The 10,935-nt window shown below is 41.1% G+C and overlaps 1 protein-coding gene across 1 annotated transcript in view; it reads right to left on the minus strand.

Moving 5' to 3' along the window:
• The window catches only part of col6a1 (collagen, type VI, alpha 1), a 23,489-nt gene extending 13,439 nt beyond the window's left edge, over nucleotides 1-10,050 (minus strand). Inside the window, exons 1-21 of the mRNA XM_035670732.1 lie at nucleotides 9,731-10,050; nucleotides 8,822-8,951; nucleotides 7,895-8,095; nucleotides 7,648-7,807; nucleotides 6,762-6,875; nucleotides 6,621-6,641; nucleotides 5,709-5,729; nucleotides 5,570-5,614; nucleotides 5,412-5,465; nucleotides 5,204-5,248; nucleotides 4,721-4,747; nucleotides 4,583-4,609; nucleotides 4,411-4,455; nucleotides 4,247-4,300; nucleotides 3,674-3,736; nucleotides 3,522-3,584; nucleotides 3,361-3,414; nucleotides 3,234-3,269; nucleotides 3,088-3,150; nucleotides 2,768-2,830; nucleotides 808-870 (exon numbers count right to left, since the gene is read on the minus strand). Coding sequence (XP_035526625.1) covers nucleotides 808-870; nucleotides 2,768-2,830; nucleotides 3,088-3,150; nucleotides 3,234-3,269; nucleotides 3,361-3,414; nucleotides 3,522-3,584; nucleotides 3,674-3,736; nucleotides 4,247-4,300; nucleotides 4,411-4,455; nucleotides 4,583-4,609; nucleotides 4,721-4,747; nucleotides 5,204-5,248; nucleotides 5,412-5,465; nucleotides 5,570-5,614; nucleotides 5,709-5,729; nucleotides 6,621-6,641; nucleotides 6,762-6,875; nucleotides 7,648-7,807; nucleotides 7,895-8,095; nucleotides 8,822-8,951; nucleotides 9,731-9,815 — 1,434 coding nt within the window. The 5' untranslated portion in view covers nucleotides 9,816-10,050. The remainder of the gene's footprint in view (nucleotides 1-807; nucleotides 871-2,767; nucleotides 2,831-3,087; nucleotides 3,151-3,233; nucleotides 3,270-3,360; nucleotides 3,415-3,521; nucleotides 3,585-3,673; nucleotides 3,737-4,246; nucleotides 4,301-4,410; nucleotides 4,456-4,582; nucleotides 4,610-4,720; nucleotides 4,748-5,203; nucleotides 5,249-5,411; nucleotides 5,466-5,569; nucleotides 5,615-5,708; nucleotides 5,730-6,620; nucleotides 6,642-6,761; nucleotides 6,876-7,647; nucleotides 7,808-7,894; nucleotides 8,096-8,821; nucleotides 8,952-9,730) is intronic.
• Nucleotides 10,051-10,935: the final 885 nt, after the last annotated feature.

Raw genomic sequence — 10,935 nt, forward strand, 5'->3', positions numbered from 1 at the left:
TGTGTGTGTGTGTGTAACAATCACTCCAATCTGTTACAAGTTACTGCTCAATGATTGCCGAGATTCTTTAAAGATCTTATAATGGTTGGTAATAGTTCTAATATACATGACTGATAAATGTAACAGCTTTTTCATTGCAGTTGCTACAATAAACTGCCCATTTTTATGGATTTTAGAGGTAAATCAGTGGCACTTAAGTTGGAAATCTTATGTTTTAGGCTTTAAAATCTTAAATCCCCTGAAAACGCACTTTCAAATCTTTAGTATTTCTCTTCAACATTACGTATTCATGACTAAATAAAAAATAATAATTTAACATTCATAAACCTTGGTTTCAAAGCTTAGTTATCTGTAATATTATACATTCATGACTAAATAAGATAATAACAAGTTTAAAAAAACTCTTTAGGTATTGATTATATAATAATGTATGTATAACACATGAACTAATCTGTTCATTAGGACTGTGTGGTTGTGGTTTGATCAGATTTGATTAACAGTGACCAAACAACCCACCGACTGTCGTCAGATTCTGATTCAAACGTTGCTTAATCCTGATTGGTGCAAGTTCATGACATCCCCTTTTTCCAACTGAGCCCCTCCCACTTGAAACAAGTGAGAAGAGGTCAGACAGAAACACAAATACCAAAATCGTTCATGTAAAATAACCAGAACTGTTCTAACTTTGGCAGATAATGTGTTCAAGTATGATGATGTCACTAATAGTAAGAAGCTGAGTTAATAGGTTTTTATGGCCTTTAAGAATATGCACGCTCTGTGAGTTTGTGTGTGTCCTGTTCCACTAACTTCTGGTCCAGGTGCGCCTTCATCTCCTCTGTAGCCAGGAGGCCCGGGCTTGCCAGCCTCGCCCTGGAAAACAACAACACCATTAATTAGACACCGTTAAAAACACTTGTCAAGCAAAAACAACCACCAAAGTGCACTCAGCTGACAAAGAGCTTTGACACCAACCAATCTGAACACAAACTACAACACAGAGACCACTTGTTCACTGATGGCATGCTGTTGACACATCTGATGACCAGTGGCTAGTAAAACAAGCTAACCTGAAAAGGACTTTACCTTAACCTTAATTGACCTTAATTGACTTAAGAGTTACTTAATAATTAGATTTTTTGCCGCCCATTCTGGTTGACAGTTTTAAGGACTGTTGGATCTCACCAGTGGTCAGGTTTCCAACAGACCTGAAACCACACCCAACAGTGATGTCACGGTGTCCTGGAATACATTTCTACATCACTGCATCAAAGTGAGAAGTTTGACCACTGGAGGTCAGCAGTCTTTAAAGAAAATTTCTTTCAGTTTCATTATCTTAACTTGGATTCCTTTTTATAATTTGTCTCATAATTTCTATTAGTAGTGACATCCTTACTACAGTAAAGTAGTGGCTGATCGCTGCTTTAATAACTGTTAGTAGATCAATCTGAAGTTCCCCATGATACATCATTACTCTTTTAACGTATGTTTTTTCAGTTAAAGTCACATGCTGAGTAAATTCAAAACTGCTCCCATCAGAATAAGATCAGTTTGTCAATATGTGGTCAATTTAATGTATTTAAATGTCCTGAGCAATGTCCACAGATCAGCCGCTAGCATCATGCAGTATAGCTTCCCACTAGCCTGTTGAAGTTTCACACAGTTTTTAATATGTTAACACAACACTCCAACATTGTAGGAGAAATATTTATTTGGAATCAGATGATTATTACTGGGACTGGACTCATGAGGAAACTGTTAAATGTGGAAGTCAGCTATCTCAAAATCCTTCCAAACCTGTCTGATTTACACATTGCATCTTGTGCATAGAAAGCAAGGCGTAGTTTACAGAAGGAGTTAGCTTTTGGATCGGCACTATTTCCTAGCAAACAACAGCTGGGTCCAGCTGCTGCATGCATCCTGTCCTTATAGTGAAGTCACCGACTTTACAAATGGAACAAAGCACTGAAATGTGAGTCCATATTTCCACTGCAAAGCTAGGCTAAATCACAACTGGACCTACCTAAGTTAAAGTTGACAAAAAAAACCATTGCTAATGTGTTTTAATTAAGTGTAATATAGTATAGTGTAACTGATAGTGTTTAATTAGTGCAAATTATGTCTGGCACATTACTGTAACCCGAGGATACAGTTTTTTCCTGAGTGTATGAGGTGGGCCGAAAATGTCAGTTATTCCATGTTTTTTTTGTATTATTCAGTTTGGTTACTATTCATTCAGCTCTGATGAGGGAAGGAGGCAGCACAAAAGAGCCATTGAAAGTTATGACATCACGGAGGTTACCACAACTAACGCTTGTAACGTATTATTATTATTACACTGCCTGGTGCCTTATTAAGAAAACCATACTGAGGCTTTGGCTGGGGCGGAGAGAAGAACTGAGTCAGAGGGGAAAGAGTGAGTGTTAACGTTCCCAGGAAGAGTAAAAACTGAGAACGAGAGAGGGGAGATGGAGCATGCAAGGAGTGGTCAGCACTCTGGGGCAGCAGCCAGGTTCTCCACTGTTCAAGCTTCTGCACAATGTACTCCCCCCTCAACTACAAACACGGATGCTCACACGCGCACTAGAAAGCATGCGCACACTCAGGCGCAAGTTCCCCTCTCCAACTGGAAAAAAAAGGATGCCACCAGAGAGAAAAGTAGGTGGTTCATACTAACATCCAACAGTCTAACCAATGGTGGTACTGTATACTAGAGCTCCTGTGTGTGTCTATGTACGCGTGTGTGTGAGTATATTTGAGTGTGTCTTACGGGGTCTCCATTGGGGCCAGATGAGCCCTCCCTCCCCTGTTCTCCACGGGGTCCAGGCTCCCCCTGGCAAGGAAAAGAACAAATGTATCAATGCGACCTAAAGTTGACAGTAACAATAGACAAGTAAAGCAGGCAGAGCGAAGATTTAAACAAAGTCAGTAGGAGAACATGGGGATAATATAAAAACAGTATGAGTTCCATTAAGGTCACTGTGGTTGCATTCAATAAGCCAAACAGCATTTCCCATGAATATCTAAGGAAGAGGTGCTGAAATCAGACTGAGGAGCAACTTATCATCCCTCCTCATACTTATCACTTACCAGCTCTCCTCTTGGACCTCTGTTTCCACGGGAACCTTGCTCCCCCTTCTCTCCAATGGAGCCCTACAAGGAATTTTAAAGATGTCAACACATATTTTGGCCGTTGTTACACACAAACACTTAAAGTCAGTATTAATCATATTTACTCTCTCGCCACGAGGTCCATCATTTCCTGGTGGGCCCTGAAACACACACACATAGCAGGGTATTAGACAAAGCATTACAGATCCCAAAGTAGATTTTTCTGCTCTTGTTAGGAGCTTTATCACTTACATCATCACCGCGCTCTCCTTTGTCCCCACTGTTTCCGGGAGGGCCCGGGTCACCCTGTCACAACACAGATATTTACAGATCATATTTCCTGCTTCTTGTGATATGCTTCAAATATATCTGTCTTATGTCATCGTTCTTTCTTTCTCTTTGCACTGACTTACCTGAGGTCCCAATGGGCCATAGTTTCCGGGCCTTCCTACTTCGCCGTCTCTTCCAGGATCTCCCTGAAATAAGCACACAGTGTCTCATTACAAACCACCCAAAGGCTATTTGGAATCTTAAACAGCACAAGTATTTTTGTTTCATATCATACTTTTTCTCCTTTGAGTCCATAAGGACCAGGGTCTCCCTTTGGTCCAGGATCTCCCTGGTGGCCCTGGAAGCAGAAAACACAGACACAGTTTAAACACATGATCATAAGCAGCTAAAGCCACAACACTTCATCTTAGAGGCTACTGCGCATGTACGTGTAGGTATGCGTTTTTGTTTACAGTATGACTATATGGCTTCATTTAAACAATCTGACAGCAGAGAATGTAAACCGAGCAGTGATTAAGAGCCAAGGGCCTCAGTCTGCCTTCCCACAGGGGATCCAGATGCAAGATGTGATGCTGATCAGGCCCACAACAACGACATTCCTAAACATGCAATTTTGCCTAATGGGTAATCTGTAAACAGTGCGGCTGAGCCTCAGGCAGATACGGAAGTGGCCTGTCTGAGTGTGTGTGTCCAATCAAGAGGTATTATAAGACATCAGAATAGAAAGATACAGAGTGTGTGTGTTTGTGCTAACACCTATACATCTGATTGTATTGGTTGGTTGGTGTGTAACATTAGTGTGAGTGGAGCTCAGTGGGATTATTCCAAGATTGAGTAAACAACTCACGTCTGAACCGGGAGATCCTTTACAGCCAGGAAGACCAGAGAAACCAGCTTCACCCTATTTTGAGGAAAACCAGAGAAACATATCTTAAACAACCTGATGGAATCAGCAAAAGACAGTCCGATAGTCAGAGCTGTATGATTTGGATGTTCAGGTCTGTAACTCACCTTGCGTCCATCAGTTCCATCCCTTCCTCTTTGACCTTTGTCTCCCTAAGAAAGAGAGATAGAGATAAAGACGATAGTGAGTGAAAGAGAATAAAAGTGATAGAAGATCCATTAGCTTTCAGAGCACAGACAGAAAAACATCATTCTGAAGGGGTTAGAAGGAAGAGCTCACCTTGTAGCCTTTGTGTCCTCTATCACCCTGTGGAGAACACACACAGCATTAGTCAGCCATGTCCATCAAATCTACAGCACAGTAATCCTGGAACATATACTGAATTCTGTAAGTATACTTTTTGTATTCTGATAGTACCTTTTCTCCTCTGCCACCACGATCTCCCTGGAAACATAAATACACACATCATCAGCAAAGTAATCAATGACCAACATGAAAAACTAAGTTCAGACTGTTTCCTTGCTTATATTAACTTGTTTCTAGGTCCTAAAAATGTATTTGAAGCTAAAAAGGTGGATAAGGGCTCATCCTTTCATATATTTTTATATTTGCAATAGCTTGCTAAAGAGATAACAAGAATAAACTGAATGGAGAAACTGACCCTTATCTTAAGACTATAACATGAACAATATGTAAAACTGTAAAAATGACAATATGTTTTTACCAACCCATTACATGTGTAAATATAAACTATGATGGTGTTGTATTATCCATTACACACCTCTTTCTCATGCATCAGTGCTGCTGCTGAATCTCTTTAGCATACATTCACATTTAAAAAGTCTCTCTTGTCACTTCAGTATAAAGAATATCACTTGTGTTAACTTAAGTGCACTCTACCTTCATTCCACTGTAACCAACAGGACCAGGATCTCCAATGCTGCCCTGTAATATAGAGAGAAACATTAGATCATCAGAATGACACCTCTTTTAAGCCTGAACGACAAACCCAAAGTGATGATTGTGTTGTCCTTTTGTATGCGTGTTTGTATGTTGTGGATAGTGTTGCTGGTGGTTGTGGAGGAGGACGAGGGTGGACGCCACATACCATGTCACCAACATCTCCTTTCTCTCCTGGCATCCCTGGTCTACCTGTTTCTCCCTGTAGAGAGGAAAAAAGATGAAACAATGTATGATGCTGAAACCTGTACATTTGTGCATTAAGGTACATTGGGTTTCTGACATCATTTGTTTTTGCTAACACACCTTTGCACCGATGTCTCCGTCTGGTCCTTTAGGACCTCCTTTAGCCTGCAGACAAAACAATAATATAATAATGGTGAAACAACAACAACTGAACAATCTGAATTTATGTTGGCAGTAGAATAATAACTGGTTTACTTACATTGCAGTCGAAAGAGCAACACTGGGAAAAAGGAAAGAAATATTATGAACAAAGTGGGAAAAGTGTCTCTATGTCTCTGTATATGTGCGAGCATTATTGGCTACTTTGAATAAATCGAAATAGGAGACATAACCTTATTTTTTCTGGTCTGAAATGAAATACCTAAATATCATGTTCAACTGAATTTAACATCACCATGTTTGACTGTCAGACGACAGTAGGGCTGGGCAATATTTCCACTATTTAAGACATATCTGCAGGGAATTTGTTAGAGTCAGCAAGATTGTGAATATCACTGCAATCTCAGTTGGCTTTTCATGTGTTCATTTCAGCTTCCTGTAGCTGTTCTGCCTGACCCCTCCTTGTTATAAGTATAAGAGAGTTTAGCAGAGTTTACATGGCAGCGAAGACCAGCAATAACAAGACTTAGCCAGCAACTCAGACCGAACAAGAGGAATGTAATGACCTAAAATCTAAAAAGACAACAAAATCCCAGACTCTATAAACATCCTCACTACATTAGATTTACTAAACTAAGGTTTATAAACTTTTAGGACATGACATTTAGCCAGTATACAACTATTTGTCTTAATTTAAGTTACATCAGCAAAACTCAACAGAAGCGATTCTGATGTTGGGATGATTCGGTTAAAAAACAGTACATACAATACAATAAATAATCACTCAGTTTAAACAATTCAGGAAGAATAAAAAATATCAAAATACAAACTGCCAAAAAGTTGGGCAATATCTCAGCCATATTGCCCAACCCTAAATGAGAGCAAATCCAATACGGAGCTGAAATACAGTTATGTATGCACAATTACTGTGTAACTGCTAATTTAAATACATTTAATTACATACAAAAACATGAAATTAAATTCCTTTAAAAAATATCTTAAAGAGACATACCGTATCCTTTGTTTCGTTTGTCTGAAAAGATGGAAAGAAAAAATAGATTTTAGATTTTAGATAGATTTTAGTTAGTTCAAACTAAATATTTAATTTTGTTTGTAGAGAAGAGGAGAGGAGAGGAGAGGAGAAGGTACATACGATCATATCAATGATGGTTCGAATGGTTCCAATCTTGCTGGATCTGGACTCGTCTGCAGCAGTAAAGTTCTGTCTGTAGTTGTGGTCTGTGGCAATGAGTGACAGCCTGGTGTCCTGAAGAGACACAAAATACAAACATCATCACAAGCCTGAAAGCAGCACCTAGAGTACAACACGCTTTCTGGTGAACTGTAAGTGACTGATGAGACCAATCTCTAAAAGCCATGAAATGTTGTGATGTTATGATTTGCTATGCTGTCGTTAGTTTTCCTTGTTTTAGAAACAGCAGACATTATGAACAGTTAGCTTGACGTGTAGCCTACGTCAACAACACAAATGTATTCTCACACAAGGCTCAGTACATCAGACTCCAGTCATCAGGCAACAGAGTTCGTACAGTGTGAAAAATGAAAAATGAATGAATACTGTATGACCTGCAGAATGTGGCCTCTAAATGACATGTGCTTTAGTTTTAGACCTTAATAGTAATGAGACTTTTGGACAATTCACTTCCTTTTCTTTAATTTACTTTACTGTACTGCACTTCTGTTCTCTTTACTTCACTTTACTATAATTCATACTATACTTTATGTTAAGCTACTTCACTTTAGGTTATCTCACTTCTCTTTACTGTGTTTCACATTGCATACCTTACTTTACTTCATTGAAATTTACTTAATTTAACTGTACTTCACTTTGCTTTACTTTAGTTTAAGGTACTTAACCAATCTTCTCTTTGCTTCACATCACTTCACTTTGAGTCACTTCTCTTCTCTGTACTCTACTTCACTCAACCTTACTTCACTGTATTTTACTTAATTTTACTTCACTTCCCCTTCACTTTAATACAAATGTGTGTGTGTGTGTGTGTGTGTGTGTTTTGTACCTCCTGGTCAGGTGAGATGGCGACAGCGAACACTTTGACTCCGTGTTGCTTGGCTTCATTAGCAGCCTCCTGCACGCCTCCGCATGGCTCTTTGTAACCAGTAATAGGATGGCCATCAGTCACTACCACGATGTACTTGTTCTCATGATAGTGGGAGCCACTGCATGCAGGCAGACACACAAACACATATGAGGAAATGATATCACACTTCTTATTACTTAATCTGCTATATGTGTGTTATTGTTACCCAATGAGCAGCTCAGCAAGGCCCCTCTTGATGGCACAGTCAGTATATGTGCCTTTGCCGATGTAGTCGATGGCACTGATGGCATTCTTCAGGATGTCGCGTTCAGTCGCCACGTCACTCAGCTCTCGTACAAGGATGACTTCGTCACTGTAGTGCAGTGCTCCTGAGTTCCATGTCAGGGTGCGATCACATCGGTGGGGCCTGCATAAATAGAGGTGGTAAAGGACCAGTGTGTAGGATTTGGTGGAAACTATGGTGTTTACAAAACTCGCAAAAGGCCCTATCTACAGACAGTGTTTGGTTTGTCCTGGGATACTGTAGAAACATGGCGGATTAACATGGTGGACTCCATAGAAGAGGACCCACTAACTCTGTAGATAAAAACAGCTAATTCTAAGGTAACAAAAACACTACGATTCATTTTCTTTCAGGTGATTATACACTAGATCTTCCTAAATGTTACACACTGGACCTTTAAGTGGCAGTAATCTCCAAATAGGACACAGAGGCAGTGGTGGAATGTAATTCCATGTAATGTAATGTAATTTTTTACTACTCTCAATTTATCAGACAGCTTCAGTTACTAATTACTTCTGCAGATTCCAATTTTACATACAAAACCTGTAATGATGACCAAATACAATATTATGCATTAAAAATTTCAATCAGTGATGGGTGTGGTCAGAAGCTGTACATGTAACCACACCCAGCTGTGATGTCACAGTGTCTTAGAGTACACCTGTACATCACTGCTGCAAGGTGAGAAGTTAAACCACAGGTGTTAAGTTACTGTTTGAAGAACATTTTGAACACAGGACTCTTATTTGTAATGGAGTATATTTCCACTGTGCTATTGTTGCTTTTATGAGTAAAGGATCTGAATGCTTCTTCCATCATTAAATGTGTGTGTTTGTGTGTGCGTCTTACTTGTTCCTGAGTTCATCTATGAAGAGATTGGTGAATCCTTTGATCTGGTCAATATAAACATTGGGAGGTTTCTGTCTGAGGGCGACACTCTCAGATGTATCCAGCACAAAGAACAGGTCAACCGGACAATCTGCTCACAGAACAAACAAACAAACAAACAAACAAAAGATGGCTGTCAGACAAATATTACCCACTGAAGAACCATAAAACTGCTGAAATAGCACATTCAAAGTAAAATCTATGTGTTAATGAACCAGTATGCATTTATGATCCACCCATTAATTCAAGTCGGCACAGGTATCACTACCACAGCACTGGAGGCCTACATGATGCTGCTTGGAGCATCCCTGCATCACACTGGGTGTCATGGAGCTCACCTGACCCAATCTATCCATCTTCATACAGGTAGATCTGTACAGGTGTGGGCCTGTACTCATAACATGGCTGTCTGCATATACACCTGTACTGTAACTGTTGCACAGCACCTTGGCAGGGAAGCAGGCCTGAGGTGCCATTACCTGTTCTGGTTTTTGTCTACCTGTATCACTACCTTCGCATCCACAGCACTGTAAGATCTTAGTCTGCATCACACCCAAAGCGTACTATTCAGGCCCATTGAGACTGCTGTGGAAGCAAACAAGGGCCTGCTCAAGGAGGGCTCAGCTTCTGTCATCATCTGATCTTACTTTCAGTTGTTATTGCATCTGTTCTGCTGATTGGTAAGGCTTCGCAGACTTCGGAAAGTACGTAACCCAAAGACAATGAACATCTGGACTGTAGCTCTTGCAGCAAACATCATCAGTACATGACATGTTACATTCAAACAGCTTTACATGTTAAATAATGCCATAAACACTGGATACTCAAGCATTTTCTTGTAAAGTACAACATATTTTTTAGCAAACTTACCCGCAAACTTGTCCTTTTGGTTTTGCGGTTGCGCTCCAGCCAGGAGAACGCACAGCAGCGCGAGGAGACCTCGGAGAGTCTCCATGGTTAAACCGCAAAAACACTATTAATCGAGAGAAGACAGCTCCCGGACAAACACCGAACCTCTACGGCCCCTTGCCCGGTATCTCTAAACCGATTCGGCGAACTTTTGGCGATCCAGCGCAGTTTCTCCGAGGCGAGATCCAGAGGGCGCAGAGGAGGACCAGAGCGCACTGCGAGGGAGGAGGAGACGTAGGAGGAGGAGTTCACGCGCTTTCTTCAGGGCCGATTATTAGGAATAGACGAGAACGCGCACGGGCTGAAAGTTTACATAAAATCCCTGATAGGCCTGCTTCCTTAAAAGGGATCCACAGGGACAAGATTCTGAAATAAACCGGCTGACTGTGAGGGAGGCGCTGATATGCACAGATTGCGCTTTTTTTTCTTTGCATGCAGGAAAGAGAGTGCGTGCAGGAGCTGATATGTTTTAATGTTTTAGAACATGTATCATGAGAAATCAGTAGAAGCTTTGTAGTTTTCCTTTTCCCTCACACAGGTAGGACCCAGCATGTGCCATGTAGAAATGAAAATCGAGAAATAGATGCACACTGGAGTAATTTCATCTAAGTTAATGAAAAGCAGCTGACGCACATCTTGGAAGCCTTTTGTATTTTCTTTCTGTGTAAGTCTCTCATTTCTGTGGAAGGCTGGGGGAGTCGGGGGAGTTGGACTACATCTGGTTGACTTTGGCGTCCAGACCTGGCCTGAACATAAAATCAAGACAAGAGGAGGAGGAGGGGGAGCTCTTTACTGCCCTTTCCTCGGAAGCAGGAGACACAGTGCCATCTAGCGCTGTTTGTGGGCCGATCCTGGAGAGGGCTTTGGAAAGAGTTTCGGGGTGCAGTGAGACACTTCCATGGAAGGAGGCAGAGAGGTGTAGGCGTAGAGTCATTTGGCAAGGTGTTGATGGGGGTGGATGTTGCACGGTTGCCGTGGACATACATCTGTGTGTGTCTGTGTGCTCAAACTGTGGGACTGCAGGGAAGGTCTGGCCTGGACTCAGATTTTCCACTGAGATCACTGTTTCAGGGAGAAAAAGTTATGTTGAGAAGCAGGGGAGGAGAGAGGGGAAAGAAAGGAGAAAGGAGAAAAGGAGGGGTGAGGAGAGAGAGAGAGGGGGGGGG

The sequence above is a fragment of the Morone saxatilis genome, unplaced genomic scaffold (genome assembly GCF_004916995.1).
Source record: "Morone saxatilis isolate NCDOM2014 unplaced genomic scaffold, NCSU_SB_2.0 Contig23, whole genome shotgun sequence".
NCBI classification, from domain to species: domain Eukaryota; kingdom Metazoa; phylum Chordata; class Actinopteri; family Moronidae; genus Morone; species Morone saxatilis.